General features: G+C 38.1%; 1 protein-coding gene across 7 annotated transcripts in view; it reads left to right on the top strand.

The window, feature by feature from the left end:
* Window positions 1-18,623, top strand: part of ephb2b (eph receptor B2b) — a 138,423-nt gene that overhangs the window by 104,272 nt on the left and 15,528 nt on the right. Inside the window, exons 6-12 of one of the 7 annotated variants that reach the window (XM_027165511.2) lie at window positions 4,985-5,109; window positions 7,982-8,144; window positions 10,706-10,814; window positions 11,298-11,324; window positions 11,458-11,522; window positions 15,203-15,316; window positions 15,410-15,657. In XM_027165511.2, the coding sequence (XP_027021312.1) occupies window positions 4,985-5,109; window positions 7,982-8,144; window positions 10,706-10,814; window positions 11,298-11,324; window positions 11,458-11,522; window positions 15,203-15,316; window positions 15,410-15,657 (851 nt within the window). Of the gene's footprint in view, window positions 1-4,984; window positions 5,110-7,981; window positions 8,145-10,705; window positions 10,815-11,297; window positions 11,325-11,457; window positions 11,523-11,879; window positions 12,180-15,193; window positions 15,658-18,623 lie in introns of those variants that run through there. The other 6 variants (XM_027165510.2, XM_027165513.2, XM_027165512.2 and 3 more) reach the window with 6 other exon arrangements.

The raw sequence follows: 18,623 nt of genomic DNA, 5'->3' as shown, positions 1-18,623 counted from the left end.
AAGCTGTGTGCAGCATAGTAATAATGTTTATCATCTCCAAACACCTTCTCTACATCTCTACATGCATGGCACATGCATCATGCAGCAGGTTCCTCCAGATTTTTTGCGCTTTTTCCAGTTTTATTTTCTTCTGTCTGTATAGATTTCAGACCCTCTTTAAGCATAGACTTTTTAGAATATTGAACCCAGTACAAAGGGTTCAGCTTTGAAGCATGTGATAACCGATTTGGAGTAGTTCCTCCATCTTAATGCCTGATGCAAATGAACTCCATATGGCCTATTTTCGTTTTTCTTTTAGAGATTGATGTTCTCGCTTCGGTAGCCTAAACTTCCTCTGCTCTTCTTACCTTTTTTGGATTGTGTAGATTACAGATACAACCCGAGAGCTGTGCCGGAGAGCCTTGATTTGTCAGACAGGAGCACTTGTGGCCTACATAACGTGCAGTCCTAAGACACTTCATCTTTCACAATTCACAGCTAATATTTTCCTTTGCCCTTGGGTCCTGCTGATACTATGTGTGTGGCGATTTGGGAAAGCCTGTTGGATTTCAGTGTTTCTGAATCCTCTATACTCCTTACCTTTCTTGCTTAAGCTAGACTTCAAAATGCTCTCATGTTACTTGTGTGACTGAGATATCTGCAAAAGAGAAATATTTCAGTTCAAATACCTGTAATTTTCACGACATTGTATAGTACAAAGTGCACAAATTGTACTGAAGGGTTTTCCTAGGCCGCCACACATATGGCCTAAATATTTGTGGATTTCCGTGGAGGAAGCGAAGATTAAAAGATTATTAAAGACAACAATGAATTCATGAAAAAAATGAACAAACAAATGAACAATTTTCAGCTTAGATTCACCTCCAAATGTATTTGGCTGGAGGAAAATACAGATTTCCTTCCTGCCAGAGAAGCAGAGCCATGCAGAGGGCATTAAATAAGATGCAAACTCCCTATAAGTGTCTGCAAGCTTCTTAAGCTTCTGAAGTGCCAATTTTTGAATTAGCTTATAGTGTGTATACGAGTCCATTAATACTTCAATCTTTTCCAATGCAGATGGTTAAAAGCTTGATTAACTGAAATCGCGCTGCACTGTTTTATAGCACTGGAAACTCCGCGGAGACATAAAACCCACAATCCATTGCAGATGGGAAACAGGGATGCCTGCCAGACAGACTTTTTTTTTTTCGCTGAGAGCACATGCAAATGCAGCAACACTCCTGCACAGTTCAGACTGTGTTTGGATGGGAATCTCTGAAATGCAGGAGTGGCCACACAGTGAAGGAATGACATCTGCCTTGGCACACTGGGAAATTAGCCTTAGGGAAGACTTTACTGTGGAAGGAAAGAGGAGAATTTATGAATGCTGACCTGATGGAGCTACTTACAGCTATAGTCTCTCTAAAATCTCCACATCGCTGTTGATACCGCAACCTGATTTCAAATGAGATCCACATGCTTGTAGGAACCTTTATATTTTTAGACTTCCAAAGCTGCTTTCTTCACCGTTTCTCTCTTCCTTATCTCTCCATAGTACTACATAAACTCTTAGCATTAGCAAAAACTGGGTCTGTTAGATTTGTTGACTTTTAAAGAGAAGTGCCCTTCGCCATCGGGCAAATGGACAGGAATTTCCTTGAAGTAGCAATGCCTTTAACAGGCAATGAAAGCACATACAATAGCAGCTGTGTTTTAATAGTAGACTCATTTACTTCCTGTGCCTCCTTTTCAACCTGCTATAAAGTACCCATGTGGACTAAGACCAGCCTGACAAGGTTTTTTTTTTTTTTTTTAGTAATACAATAGGGAAAAGTAGAGGTTGCTTTAAAAGAGCACATTGCAGCTGGTCAGAGTAATGATGGTGAAGATGAGAGGAATTTATTTACTCAGATTAGATAAATCAATTTCCTGGCAGTGGTTTCTGTATGATTACAAGGCCATGCTTCATTAAACAAACATTAAATAGGCTTATACAGGTAGCAACTGTAGGCTTCTTATTGATTATGGACTTTGCTTCTTGGATGCTTCTGGAGGAAAGCTTTAATATTAATCCACTGCACTTATATACAGACCTTTATAGAACCACTAGTCCGTAAATCATAGAAACATGTCCACAGCTTCTGCAGTACACTGACCAAGACTTTATTCCATTTATGTCAAACATTTTCTTAATTTTGTAGACTTTTTTTAGGAAGCTAAAGTGCTATTCTATACAAATAAATAATAGAACAATAAAAACAATACTAGAACAACTTTAGAATTTTACTTCAGTGCAGTGGCTTGGTCTTGCTCTAAAAGACATATTTTGTCACAATTTAAGTACAGAAGTATGTATTTACAGAGAGCCAATGAGATTAAATTTAAGACCTTGAAACTCGGGGCCAGAAAAGTAGACAAAAGATGTCAGACAGTTCTTGGCCTGTGGGCATATCATGCGAGACTCAGGTTACCATAACACACATAATTCAGTTTCAGTGTTAAATGTATGGAGTTTAACCTTCATAAAGGTTAAGACTGGAGTTGTATCAATAGTTCACAGCTTTTCTCACGACTTAATCCGTATGCACTTCCAGATGATAATTCTAGTGATTAAGAGCTCTGTAATAAATCATCCTCTGTATCATGTAGAGAAGTTGCGTAGAAAATCATTGTTTATGTTGTGATATTGGTTTGTTCATTAGGCATAATTTCCTTCATTAGACACTTTTGCCATAACGGTGCGGCTTTGCTTTCACCTGAACTCTGATGCCCTCTGACTTCTTGGTATCTGGCTTCTTGAAATAACTAACCCTTGTATGTTGGTGTGTGATTTCACTCTCGGGCGGAAATCCTTCACTCAGAGGAAAACCACAGCTATCCTTCTTCCTTGTTCTTTCATACTGGCATGTGTCCATCAGTGTGAGCACATGTCCTGGCTTTGTTTGCATTACTGTGGATTAGATTACTAAGGACAGCAGTCCAGATGCCAGGCCTAGTGCAATGCAGTGCACAAAGAGCTTGTGTCAGCCTTTAAAAATATATATTCATATGTAATTGGACACCCGTGGTAGCTCATTGTTGTGCAGTTTGACTTCTTGGCCCTATTAGACTCTGCGTTATGACAGAAAAACAAATTTGGCGATGTAGATGCTCACAGGGGAATTAGCTGAAGTCACCTGGTTTTTAGATCTGCTCATTCGGTTGATGTATTTCAGTAAGAATCTGGAAAATGGAGTTAAGTTGAAGCCATTAATTATATATCCAGTAAAAATAGTTGGTTTGCAATCATTTAAATGAGAAATTAATTTGGCAAATAAAACCACAATTATGTATTGTACAGATTTCCAGGATACACCAGAAAAAGCTGGGTAAGACGTTTGGAAAGGGTTTTGAAGGTTTTATTTCTGCTTAATTTTGAACATGCTTATATTTCTGTTATAACTTGACTAAATGGGGTGCAGTAGATTAGTGGTTATCATGTTTGCTGCGCATCTCTGAAGCTGGGGGTTTTATTCGCCCTGTGGGTGTACAGTATGAGTTTGAATCCTCTCCATGCTTCAGGGGTTTCCTCTGGATACTCTAACTTCCTTGTCCAGACATGCATTGTAGGCTGACTGTAAAATGTCTATAGTGTGTGAATGTGTGTGTGATGATGCCCTGAGACTGGGATAGACTTTGGGCTCATTGCACCATGTGTAAGATAAGCGGTACATATAATGGACAGATGAATGGCTAGAAGTTGACTAAATAACATTTCAAATATAAGCATTTAATATAACCTTTAAAAATAAAGGCATCTCATAGACTCAGTTAAGTTATTCTTGTGTATATTGCTCCTGCTTTAGTTGACTGTAATGCTATCTTCTTTAATCCGATCTTATCGCAATAGTGAAAGCATATTGCTGGCAGTAAGAGGCAGTTGACCTTCTAGGAGTTTTAAATAATTGCCTTCTCACTAACGTTACACCATTATGCATCAGCTACCAGTTAATTTGAAATTGGCTGTAAAATAAAAGTGAAGGTCAAAACCACAAAGAGTATTTTGTGAGCTCTGTAGCAAAAGCAGAAATCAACATTTGACATTTATAATTTGTTTGAGATAAGGCACTGAAGCATTATAACATATAATTATAGGAGATTACACACATTACTGACAGCTAATGCATATATTGAGATTAAATGTTACTCTCAGTTTAAAAACAAACAAACAAAAGAGCTACAAACTCTACACCAAAGACAGAAACTATTCTAGAGCAGTTTAGCACTTTAGCACCTCTGACGTAGCACAGTGTTAGCAGTGACAGGCTTTTCCACACTGAAGATTTTCCATGGAAGAACACGTGCCACCGGAGATGCCTTTCTCTTTATGGGGCTTAGCCCTAGTGATGGCCGTTTGTGCAGTCCAGAGATCTGGGCCATAAATCCAGAGTCCTCCAAAGCCCTCACAGCTCCTACTGTGTCGTGCTTTTGCCCAGCCTTTTCTGTCTGACCTGCTGTGCCATGTTTAATGTCTGTGAGGAACGGCCCAATCATTTACCTCGGCTGAGGGCTCTTTCATACGGTGTCTAAGCAACCACCATCTTCGGCTGTATAACATACTCGTCCCTTGTTAGAAAATAGGTTTGGTTTTCTAAATGATTCCAGCTTTCTCTGGAGGATGGTTCAGCGAGGAAAGGCATACTACTTGCTCACACCAGAGCATAGTGAAGAATAGACCTGGGGACAACATGAGAGACACAGACTGAGACATGGCTGGAAATTCCCCTGCTCTGTTTATGTGGTTCAGAGCTGTGCTATATCCTGTGTACAAGTGTGTACAAGCTTAGTCATGAAGTCCTTTTCATCATGCTCCAGGCCTGGAGCTGGATGGACTTTGTCACGCTATTTCCATTGTGTATGTGCAGTTATGACGAGCTTTTAAACTGTGGCTATAACTTGATTGTGAACATTCATCATATGCTCACTGTTTCTAATCTCTGTCCCATGTGTCTTTCTTTTTTTTCAGCTCCCTCCACAGTTTCTATAATTCACCAGGTCAGCCGTACAGTGGACAGCATTACTCTGTCTTGGTCACAACCGGATCAACCCAATGGAGTCATTCTGGATTATGAGCTGCAATATTATGAGAAGGTACAAGACCTGAATAAAGTTAAACATGAATGTTTGACATGAATTTTAAACATGAATATAACATAAGTTATTTACACTTGATTCCCTCCAACTCCCCTCCAACAGCAACAACAACAAACACAGACACACACACACACTCACACACACACACACACACCACACACACACACACCACACACACACACACACACACACACACACACACACGCACGCACGCACGCACACACACAGCTTGTGCCATTTCTGCCTAAAAGGTTGCAGAATAGCAGGTAAATGCGAATGGACTCATTTAGCTCGAGTAATGTGATTTATTAAACCTGGAGGTCATTTCTGGAACTGTTATTGCATGTGTAAATTACTACAACACAAGGGGAGGTATTAAAATTTGCAGAGGCATCTTTAATTTAAAGACAAAATAAAATTATATAAAATAATATATTATTACAGTTTGATGAAATACAAAATACAATATAATGAGTTTAGCCCCAAAGTGAAAAGATGCTATTCTTTACATACATACATATATACATATCACACACCCATGTCTGGTATATTTTATTATTATTATTATTATTATTATTATTATTATTATTATTATTATTATTATTATTATTATTATTATTATTATAATAATAATAATAATAATAATAATAATAATAATAATAATAATAATAATAATAATAATTGTTGGCTTTGACAAAGCAAGTATTCACAAAGGCGGGTGTTTTTTGGAGGTGAGTGGACATAATTTTTTTTAAATATTTTGGGGCGGGGCCGTGGGACAACTGGAAGGCCAGTCAGTACCCCAATTTAAAACTTTGTTCAGAGTCTCACCCTAAAGGAGCTGGCCATGTTTGGTGTAGACAGTTCGAAAGCTTGCCGAGTTATAAACCTCCAAAGTTTATCATTAGAGTCTATGGGGAAAAGGCCATTTTGAGACCCAGTACCAAAAGTACCGGAACTCAGATCGATTAGAAAAGTAATAGCAACAAACTTCAGACCAGGGTCTGAACATATCCGAATTTGGTGCATGTGCCTCGAAAGCCCTAGTAGGAGTTACTCTTGATACATTTTTGTCTAAGCTTAAATAGGAAAACAGAATGTTGCATAATGAAAACATAATAATGCAAACCTTTTTTTAACTTATAGCAACTTTTGCCATTTATAGTGATCCAATAATTAAAAACCTTTATCAGTTGATAATGACTTAATTCACAGTCATTAAGCATCTTTATTTGGCTTTTTACTATATCATAGCACGTGTTTCATCCCTGCAAATAGCCACATGGTTAATCCCTTCATTTTATGTCCCTAGTATTAATATTAAAAACATACGCATGCATTATTTTTCCTGCCCTTCTTTATACAGAATACGCATGGTGAAATTACAGCAAAATCACTAAGACAATTTTTTGCCTGAGCAATCTGTCTGCAGAGGCCTGGATTTTCAAGGACTTGTATATTTGAGGCTGCTGGCACTTTGTTATTTAACTACTGATCCATTCAAGCCGATTGTTATCACAGTTATTCACTAGGACAGGAAATCACTGAGGAGCCACTAGTTAAAGCTGCTGAGGTTACGTTCAGGGATTTGTGGCTAAAACAATGGAGTGTTGACTGAATAAAAACAGTATTTCAGAAACAAATTCCTCTGTCTAAAACTCCAGAAAACACATAGGATTTCATAAATAGGCTGTCGTTATGCATTACTCTTCTAAACACAGCTACAGAAACTCAGGCAGGATTTTTGTACACAGCGTAAAATCCAACCTTGAATTAAATCTTTTATACAGCAGATCAGCAGATTTTACAAAAATGGTAAACTAAACTATTTTTCCTAGATCGCTGCTTCAGATGGAACTTTGGCTACCGATAATGTTATGGCTGTTGGAAAAAACGCTAGCTTTCACTAGTTAAATGTCTCGCTGTAATTTAATGATGTGCATTTAATAATTACATTTAATGATTTAATGCAAGATATGTATTAAGAGACAGCACCTCAGATGAATTATTAGGTTTTAAATGCACATTTGCGTCATGTACTGTACACACACACACACACACACACACACACACACACGCGCGCACACACACACACACATACAGACACACACACACAGATTCAAATGGTTTTTCAGACTCTAGTGTTTTTCTCTCTTTTTCTCTCTCTCTCACACACACTCACAAACACACACACACACACACACACACACACACACACACACACACACACACACACACACACACACACACAGACTGACTCAAATGTTTTTTCAGACTCTAGTGTCTCTCTCTCTCTCTCTCTCTCTCTCTCTCTCACACACACACACACACACACACACACACACACACACACACACACACACACACACACACACACACACACACACATATATATATATAAACAGACAGTGGGTCTCCTGAGCTCTGCTTTCTCTTTCCAGCTTTGTCCTCAGCATAATTCCACTCCCCGACATTGCTGTCAAAACAGCCTTTGTCAGATTGCTGCAAAGCTCCCATCAGAGCAGCGAGAGATAGAGTTGACAGGAGCAGCCAAGTTTATCAACGAGAACACACGCACACTGCAGCCTAGCAGCTCACATACATATAGGCTCACACAGTCTCTCTCACAGACACACAGATAAATATACCATCAGTTATCAATTTATCACTTTAGCCAGTCCCGTTGGCAGCAATATGTAGTTGTGACAGTTCCCCAACTCCTCTGTGACGCTTGATATTATAGCTAAAAGAAACACCATGGCCACTGGGGGGGTTCGTTTTATTTTTATATTCACCACTGGGAAGGTTTTTCATGCTCAGTTCCTCATCCTTCCTTTCCGCACTTTTTCATTCGTCCCTTAACTCATAGGATCAGACTGAGCATAACTCATCCATCGTGAGAAGTCAGACCAACACAGCCATCATCCGCGGACTCAAGCCCGGGGGAATTTACGTGTTCCAAGTGCGGGCACGTACAGTGGCCGGGTTCGGACGCTACAGTGGCAAGATGTACTTCCAGACCATGACCGAGGGTAAGTAGCATGCTATAGCTTAAAGTGATTAAGGGTGGATTAAAGAATTTGCTAGATTATGAAGTTTGCAGGTTATTTTAGGCAAGCATCCTTTACTAGCTAAGCTGACTAGTATACAAACACACTGTGACAACTGTAATATATGACATGCCAACTAACTTACTGATTTGTTGTTGTGGTTATTTATTTAAACACGACTTTAAAACATTAACTACATCAGAAACACATAATTATACATGTTTAGATTAAAATATTTGGCATGTGAGTATTTAGTGGCTGCATGCTGATTAGAGCTGACAGTCATTTTGGACTCACCAGGAGTATTAGCACGAAATCTGACGCCTTTTTTGCTGATCTGTTTGAGCACAGTGTACAGATGAGGAACTAACAGACTAAAGTTCTGCTGCACTGCTTTCTATAGGTAGAGATAAAGCAAGAGCTAAATCTCCCTGCACCACTATCAGCAGGTCAGCAGGCATTTTGGATAATGTGTAGGAAGCCAAAGTGAAAATAGACCATGCGTATGAAACTAAAAAAAACATTCAACCCAGAATTTCATAACAAAATAAGACTCCACCAAATCACGTTAAGGATAAAGATTTAGAAACCTAGCTAATTTTGTGTGAACTTCAACCACTTCACTGTCTGTATATTAGCGGTATTTGAAAAGTAGTTCCCAGATTTTTGCATTTCTGATCAGTATCGCTTAGAGTGAAGTGAAGAGCCTTTTGTTAGGGATCCAACACACAGCAATGTTGCATATCATAGTTTTTCCAATGTTCCATTAAAATGGTATAATTACATACTAGAAGCATGTAGTAACTTTATTTGAGATTGCAGCTTGTTTTTAATATATATATAATAGCCCTGTCCCAGGCCATAAAGCCCTTTGTTCCATTAATGTGGTTTTATTATTTTTAAGATACAATGAACTCCATTCGTATTTTAGCATGCAGCAGACCTACTTCCTGTAGTTTGGTCAACAGAACATTTTTTTCAGGGTTTTTTTTTTTTAGGAAATCTTGTCAGAGATGTTCACATGCTATTTAGTAAAAATTGGTTAGTCAGGTATGAAGCTCCTGAGACAACTAAAGTTCTGTGTGAAGTAATGCCAGGGTTTATTCATTCAAACATTGGTCAGGATTGTGGTGCACTCAATTGACCTTGTTTTGTTAATTAACCCTTTATTTGTTTCTGGGAATAAATTAGTTATCGTCATCAGGTGCAAACAAAAAGGATAAAATAATATCTCGAAAACTCCATTGTTGAGGTTGAGGAACTAGCAGAATCAGACTATCTTGACATTTTCAGGGGCATCATGGCAGGGTATATATTTACTTAAAAATTAAATGGCCACACTCATTTCCTGTTTAAGTCAAATACTGGTAAGGATACCTTGGAGTCCTAAACAGATACAGCTATAGATTGTGGCATTGCATTACACACTTAGCACACATATTAGGGTCCATATGTAGCACACGTCATCCACCTGCTAGCATTAGCATTTTTTAGCACACAGTATGTGGTTCAGTTCATCAAATTGGCAACGCTGAGTTTTGTTTACTCATAACAAACCCATGAGAATCGGAAGCTGTCTCCCCAGTCAGATTCAGCTGTGCCAAGCATCTAACGCCAGCCGCCCGCGCATTGGCTGCCTCCTTGCCTCCGTAGGGTTTCAAGAGGGAACCAGCGGGTGGTTTAGCAAGGCTGTTGTGTCTGTGTGGTGCTTGGATAGGCTTTAATTAGGGTAGCCAGAGAAAGAAAGAGGGAGAGAGAGAGAGAATGGGAACGTTCCACACCCTTACTGCGTCCCCAGCCGCCTGTCCCACACTGAGCATACAAAGCTCAACTCAATCTCTCTATCGCTCAGCCATATGCTAGGTGAGCTCTGCCCTCCAGGCATCCTGCACCATGCATGTACACCCCAGAAGCAGTTCAGGGTTTTAAGTGTAAGACTGGAAACTCTGCTGCACTCACCTTTGTGGATCTAGAGTGTCTTTGTGGATTGTTTATTGCTGCAGGGTTGATCAGATTTAGGGGTTTGTGTGGAGGTGTTAAAGCAAATCCTTTGCTTAAGGGCCTTACTTCATTGTTTAGCAGTAGCACCTTTCTGCCTTGTGTGTGGTTAAAAAAATATCTCTAAAAAAGGTTTGTTAGAGTTAGATCTTTTTGGTTTGGATTGTTTTCACATTTGCCAGTGAAATTGTTGCCAAGTCTTCGTCGGGCCACTGATGCCTGACAGCAGTAATTAATTTAGCAAATTTTTCAAACAGTAATTTTGAAAACACCCTACAATTACCCAGTCTTATTTCAATTGTGGTCATGGAAATTACTTCATTTGATGCCATGACCAAGCCCCCGAAGTCATAAATTTTGGTTCTGAGTACTAGTTTGTTTGCGGTTCAAGATTAGGCACCAGTTCATTCTCCTTGTTGGTGGAAGAGGGATATCTGGGAATGTTATCTCTGAACAGTCTCTGTGGAGTTTCTACTACTGCAGCATGCATCACTTTTGGTTTGCAGGTGTAATGTAGGCTTTTGTTTGTGTCTTTGTGTCTACAGAGGAATACAACACCAGCATACAGGAGAAACTGCCTCTCATCATTGGTTCAGCAGCAGCCGGGCTAGTCTTCCTCATTGCTCTGGTGGTCATCATCATTGTGTGTAACCGGTATGTTAATGATGCTCACCTTTAACTCTGTCCCTTGACATATGAATCTATCCTGTTCATAAATCTAACTCCAAGCCTAAGCACAGACATTGTTTCTGCAACAATGCCTGCAACAAAGCACAGACATTGTTTCTGCAACGTTTCTTTGTTTTACTCCCTGCATATTACATCAGGAATTAGTCACCTCCTTCATTAAAATAAGCCACAATTAGTATATGAACTGAATAACACATACAATAATATATATTATTTGCATAAATGTATACTATATAATAAGAAATCATAAAAACTTCATTTTTTTTTCAAAAATCTTCATTTTTTTTTTTTTTTTGCTGCTTAGTACTTTTTTTTTAATTATTGGCACCCCCATAATAATTTCTATTTGATGAAATGAAACCTCCTTTTCATTTGTTCTCAACATTATTAGGGGTACAAATAATTTTCTTTTTAACTCCCTTTAAATTTGAATAATGTTTGTTACAGGACAGACGAAAGGTGGAATCAATCAAGGTACAAAAATTTTTGCCGTTTTCTTGAAGGGTGCCAATAATTCCGGAGCTAACTGTAGCTGTTTGCTTAATCTGTGTGTATGTGTGTGTGAGAGAGAGCACCACTCTGCAGCTCTGTGTGTTTGTCCCTGCAGACGTGGCTTTGAGAGAGCAGATTCGGAATACACAGACAAGCTGCAGCACTACACCAGCGGTCACAGTGAGTGCTTTTACCTTAATCCTATAAACACTCCGTCTCACACACTTCCTGGACCCCAAACAGCCACCAGCAAATTTATTTCCATACCTGGATATAATTTATTTAAAGGGTTTCACAACTTTATTTGGATATGCATCTACTTTCTTACTACCATCTCATTCAGGAGATCATACAACATACACGATGCTATTATTAGTGCTGTCTTAAAGCTGTGTGTCTCTTTGTTTTTTTCTCTCTCTCAATTCCTCACCTTATCACTGCAGGAGAGAGAGAAATAAAAAAAATGGAATCAACCCCAATCATTATCTCTGAAATATTCATTAATTCTCAATATCTCTGTTTTCTATTTTTCCATAGAATTTAAGAACAAGCGTATTTACTGTAGCTGAGATAAGTTCATACACAGCTGACTAAGGTAATAAAGACTATAAAAAGGTAATAAGGAAATGAGGTTATGAGATCAGCCCATTCTCTGCTTGCATTACTTTCTATTTTATGGTAATAAACATTTTATTACAGTTTATTAGAATGTAAGACTCAATAGGCTTTAAATTAAATCTCTCTCTCTCTCTCTTCTCTCTTCTCTCTCTCTCTTTCTCTCTCTCTCTCTCTCTCTCTCTCTCTCTCTCTCTCTCTCTCTCTCTCTCTCTCTCTCTCTCTCTCTCACTGCATATCACACAAATCTTTTGCTTTGCCCTTTCTTTTGAATCGAGAAAGCATTTGCTTGATGTAATCAATAGTCCGGGTTTGCAGTAAACAACACATTTATGGAGGGCGATTCAAACCGAGCGTATTCTTGTGAACTCTACAAAGTCAAGGCCAACATTCATCCATTAGCATGGAGCGACAGAAGGTGCCCTCCATCTTCCTCCTCCCTCTTTTTCACTCTCAGTATCTGCTCAGCTATTTACAGTACCACTCAGACTGATAGGCAAGGTTACACAATTCTCGCTCCTACTGTGACCCTTTAAAATTGTCTTCATCTGATAGCCGCTCTGTTCCCAGACCCTCACCTGCTGACATGTTCTAGAGATGATCTAAAAATGAACATTGTTGTGTGATTACACTGTAATGATACATTCTGACCTTGTGCACGTTCAGATCTTTTTTTTTTTTTTTTTGCTGGTTATTTTATTCATTTCTCTTCTGCCTCTTATTTCTGGCAAACACATTGAGAGCTGCACAGGGATAAATATCTGTCCACATTCCTCATTTAATATAAATGTCCTGTAAATGATCATTTACCTTTATATTAGTGTCCCAATAAATCAGTGTGTTTATGGTACACAGTGGAGTGGATGGGTATGGTTTATCCAAAAACCTGAAAACTGCACTTTTCTTTTAGTTAAAGCACCAGTCACAGAAATCATTAATAAAATGTTCCCTATTCACTAAAAAGGAAAGACACAGGACATGAAAGACGTATTTTCTTCTGGTAGCAGTAATTGAGATCCAATCTGACCTGTGAATTTTGAGCCAATAGAAAAGAAGTTGGCCACGTTTTATAATTTGGTAAAGGTTTTGAGCGGTTGTTTACTGTTAAGTGTCTGTTTCACCTTTGCCTTTGTTGTCTTTTTCTGTCACTTTGCACACATCTGATAGGAGGAAAGTTTACTGTAATATGCTAGGATTTATGTGTAAATTCTATTTTTATTTGAGATGCCTCATGGATTTTTTTTTGTTAAGACTGATGGCATTTTCAAAGTACAAAATGTAAAAGTCTGTATTTGTCCTAAGAACATTGACAGTAATGTCAGAGTCTCTTCCTGCTGTCAAAACTACAAACAATCAAATTAACATCAATTCCCAAGATCCTCAGTCATCCAGTCTCAGGACCCACAGCACATCTTTGTCTGTTCCAAATCAGTAGATATCTGAGCACACACCTGTTAGCAATTTCCCAGTCTCCATGAACCTGCGCTCAAAAATACTCTTTGAAAAGTCCCACTGAGGCTTTCTTATAGCTCACCTGTCTGTCTAGTCTTTAGTTATCTACATGTCCGGGCTCAATTTTTTTTTTTGCCTCTTTTCCAAACCTGAGCGTTGTTTACTGTGTATGATTAATGGCCGATCCTTCTGGTTTGTCTGCCTCATATCTATTAAAACACAAACCAGTCATCCGCAAGTCAAGACATTTATAAGTTGTTAAACCTTGGCACATTTTTATAAAGTCATTTGTAGAGGATAAATTACACACAATGAAAATGGGGACACTGTACCTGTCAGTTTTGGTGAACTGAGAACATAATATTTAATTATAGTAAGGAATCAAATAAAACAGGACATGATGTTCATAGATAAATAAGCAAGGACAAGGAAGGGTGATGCATCGGGACACAGCAAAAAGTCGATTATTTTCCAAAAACTGCATGTCTGTTACTCCAGTTAAAATCAAAGCCAGTGCGAAACAATCTTTATTTATTTACATACGACACACCATACTTTTTATTTCTTTTTAGATAAACATAATATTGTTGAACATCCCTGAATTTATTTAGTCATAGACCTTTTAGTATATGTTGTATATGAAATAAATGTACTGGTGGCTGTTTTGTTTCCAGTAAACACACCACAGTATAATGGTAGAAATGCTATGCACACTTATAAACCTGAGATTTGCCATGCAGTCAGCATTATTGTCAGAGCCGCTGTTATAGAAAATAATCAACACCGACTGACCAATCAGAATTGTGCTGTGGTCTAAAACTTAATGTTTCTAAGAATCTTCCTCACTCTACCTATTGTGTTTTATCTGTACCTAATTAAAATACAGAGCCAGTGTTACATGTAAACATATGTTGTAAAAAAATTCTTCTTCTTTTTATTATTATTATTATTATTATTATTATTATTATTGTTGTTGTTGTCGTTGTTGTTATTATTATTATGCTGACATTATAAAGTAATACATTAATGCTTTGGATTTTGAACCACTAACACAGCTAAGCTATTATGTAAACTATATGAAACAGTATGTAGTGCATATAACATATGTACTACATGCATTATGATTTATAAGAAGTGTTACTATATTTGCATTTGTGCTGAGTAAAATCTGCCTTTATATCATGGTTTACATTAGAAAGTCAACAGAAAGAGTAAAGCATGTATAATTTAAACTCTGCTCTACCAATGCACAGTAAAAAAAAATCTATTCATGTAACAGGAGACAAGTTTGGATTTATTTCTTTGTTCAGTCTTTTTTCTCATACCATTACCACAGTGTTAATATACATTTTATTACCATTCCCCTGGGTATTACAATAAATCCTATCCCTATTTAAATTTGCCATTGTGGCACTGTTTTTCATTTCTTCTCCATTTCCGAGGAAAACGACTATATTGCTTTTTGCTCTCTAGTCTGCCCAGTCCACCAGCTCCAGGGCTTTTCTCAAGTGTATGAGCACAATAGGCATTAAATTGGGGAGCTTGAAGGCTCTGAAGCCTTTTTTTGCCTTCAAAGCCCTTTTGAAATGTCAAATCATAAATGACCTATATGGTCTCAAGCATGACGTCTTACATCTTAGCTCCTGAAAGCCTGTCACACTTCAGCAGCTCCAGTCATACCAGCACCATATGCAGCGTTTCCTCAGTCACTGCTCCACATTGAAGCTAAAGCGAGCCTACTGAGCTTTATATATCAAAAACTTAACCATCGTTTTTCTTTCAAGTGTCACCAGGAATGAAGATCTACATCGACCCATTTACCTACGAAGATCCCAACGAAGCAGTAAGAGAGTTTGCTAAAGAGATTGATATCTCATGTGTGAAGATTGAGCAGGTCATTGGAGCAGGTACTGCAATGATAGAGAACTTCTTCTCTTACAGTAATTCCTTTTGGTTTAATTGTGAGATTTCACCTCACCTCTGCTTGTGTCCATCTTTAGGTGAGTTTGGTGAGGTGTGCAGCGGCAACCTGAAGCTCCCAGGAAAGAGGGAGATGTTTGTCGCCATTAAGACACTGAAGTCAGGTTACACAGAGAAACAGAGGCGGGACTTTCTGAGTGAGGCCAGCATCATGGGACAGTTTGACCACCCGAATGTCATACATCTGGAAGGAGTAGTGACCAAAAGCAGCCCTGTGATGATAATCACTGAGTTTATGGAGAACGGCTCACTGGACTCTTTCCTTAGGGTGAGTAAATGATATTCACCATGTACACCAAGTCTCATATACACAGAGAATTCATTCCAGTTTGGTCCCTTTTGAGGATTTAATCTGAATATACTGTATATCATCTTGATAGATTTAACAGATTGCTTCTAGTAACAGCAATACATTTAAGACCTCAAAATCCTTTTAAAAACTGGCTAATATTTGTGAACAAAAAGCACATGAACATCTTATATCTACTATATCTATAGTTTATATAATATCAAATATTCCATCCTGTAATATGTGCAGGTGCAGTCTGTAAATATTGGTGTCATGAGAAATTTGGTTGAATCAGAAAACCTAGCAATAGTCTGGTAATAAATCTGCTACTGCACCACCCCATGTAAAACTAAATCTCATCTGAATATGAGACCTCATAGTTTTTTTGTATACAAAGCTGAAAGAATTTTCTGATGGAACAAATCTCACTACAAGGGCAAAGTTTAATGTCTTTTTTATTTGTCATAGTAGCATTTGGCACATAGCCACACAGACAGAGAGAGAGAGAGAGAGAGAGAGAGAGAGAGAGAGAGAGAGAGAGAGAGAGAGAGAGAGAGAGAGAGAGAGAGAGAGACAGACAGACAGACAGACAGACAGACAGACAGAGAGAGAGAGAGAGAGAGAGAGAGAGAGAGAGAGAGAGAGAGAGAGAGAGAGAGAGAGAGAGAGAGAGGGAGGGAGAGAGAGAGAGGGAGGGAGAGACAGACAGAGACAAAAAGAGAGAGAGAGAGAGAGAGAGAGAGAGAGAGAGAGAGAGAGAGAGAGAGAGAGAGAGAGTTGTTTATTGTATGCTTTAGAGATTTACAATATATTTCAAAGCATAGAGACCGTCGTCTGTCAGGCTATTAGAAACAGTAAGACAAATCCAGCAGAAATGCTGTATTAAAATCTTGTAAATCCTTCCAAACATTTCAAGCACAAGCGCACATGAGCATATAAGTGTGGCAAGAAACAGACATGCAAATGAATAGAAAATCCCTCATTAGTGACTGTGTGTGTGTGTGTGTGTACATCAGTATGTACATCTATCTTCTTTACTTCCCACAATGTACATCAGGTGATCCCCCCCTCAGGAGGCTCTCTTTAATACTCTATTGGCCTTGTTCAACAGGACTTCCCACTGTGTACATGTAGCTGTCCATATTGATTTTAGCAGTCTAATAACCTCACAGCCGTTCTGTCTCTATATCCAAGAATTGCCCCATTAACGTTGGGTTTGGGTTTGCTTTATGTAAACATACACCATGTTATGTACATCATGTACAATATCGCATAAGAATGACATAATGACATAAGAGTAATAATCGGTAATGGTAGGTACAGAAGAGTTTAATTCTACTTATACCAGAACAAAGAAAATGCAGCTTGTTACTGAGAAACCGAAGAAACAAGGTAGTTGAATAACGACTAGATCTGTGGTGTAAATATCCTCAACATACATCTATTCCACAGAGGAATATATCTGAAGCATAAATAATGTGTACTAAAAGAGGAAGTGAAAGAATATGGGTTCAAAGTTAAATTCTCTTTCTGTGTAAACTCATCGTGAAGTTTAGCTGACAGTGATCATCTTTCAAATCCCAGACAAAATGGAGCAGGCTTGGAAATGAGAGGAGGCTGCTTTCAGGAAGCAGGTGACCAGCTCTGGAAGATATCATTTTTTATTTGAGTCACCAGGGAAAGAGTGAATGTTAAGAAACTGTGCTAATTCAGTGTGTTTGAAGTTAGTGGAAAAGTGACTTATGTAAATTGAGGGACATGGTGGATTTATTTTTCTCATTAGTATAGCTTTACTCACTGAGCTTTCATGAGTAGGAACTTATTTTAGACCTGACACACTTTTATGGAGTGTCAGGAAGTAAAATGATTAGAAATTAGACACCACTGAGAGTATGAGGAATAAATGAGGGAAGATAAACTAGGGAACAGTCCAACATTTGCAAAGCATTTGTTTGAATCAGCTTGATTCTGATTATAGACAGTGCAAGTTCAGCGGTTATGGCTTGAGCTATTAAGGTTGTAAGTTCAAAGTCTTTAACCCTCAACTGCATTCTGTTTAAACTGTAAGTTGCTCTGGTTAAAAACATGAACCTCAGGGTTGTGGTGGTAATTAGGGTACTTTTTCCTTCAAATGGAAAAAAACAGTTCTGTAGAAAATGTTAACTGCACAAGCCAGATTTAAAAAAAAAAAATCAGCACATATCTCTAATAGAAAGACAAATGTCGGAGCCAGAAAACTGAATGTAGATACTGTACAAACATTTAGAGCAATAAACTGGCCCAGATACAGATTGTGGCATTTTGTTACACAAAACCTTGTAATAAATGTAAATATGAGGGCGTGAATGATTTTCTTCCTAAGAAGTATAGCTTGTATAATTTAGGCTGCAGGGCTTTTCTAAATTTACTTTGGAATCTTTGTGTAAACCTTTGTTACTACATGGTATAAAAACATTTGTGATATCTTGTCTGTGGAAGAAGGACATCATAGTGTCATGGCATCGCGTAATGTCTGAAGGCCTACTTTTACATTTTCAGACAGAATACATTCCTTACTAGTACAAGTCATTTATTTATTCTTTACAGAAAAAGATGACAATTCATAGCATAGAGAACTATTTAGTCATTAGCAACATCTACAAGCATCTTAATAATCTGGTCTTCACTGTGTGGATGTCGGCTACTTGGGTGTTTGTAAAAATAACACTGAGAGTAAATCAAGCAGCCTAAATATAGTTTGTTATTATTAAAATATTTCTGATAAGAGGAAGCCAATTCTCTGGTCATCTGCACATTGGTTAAGCATCTACTGGGAATGTTTTTTCTTCTTTACTGTTAATGAAACATTTTCAATTTACCACAGTGTTAGAAGTGTAGAGGTGTAAATAGGACTGTTTTTGTAATCTCACTCCTACCCACTCATGAACGAAGTGCAGATATTATGC

This window comes from Tachysurus fulvidraco, chromosome 2, assembly GCF_022655615.1.
Source record: "Tachysurus fulvidraco isolate hzauxx_2018 chromosome 2, HZAU_PFXX_2.0, whole genome shotgun sequence".
NCBI lineage: Eukaryota > Metazoa > Chordata > Actinopteri > Siluriformes > Bagridae > Tachysurus > Tachysurus fulvidraco.
The sequence above is the reverse complement of the archived record's forward strand: the minus strand, read 5'-3'. Positions and strand labels throughout refer to the sequence as shown.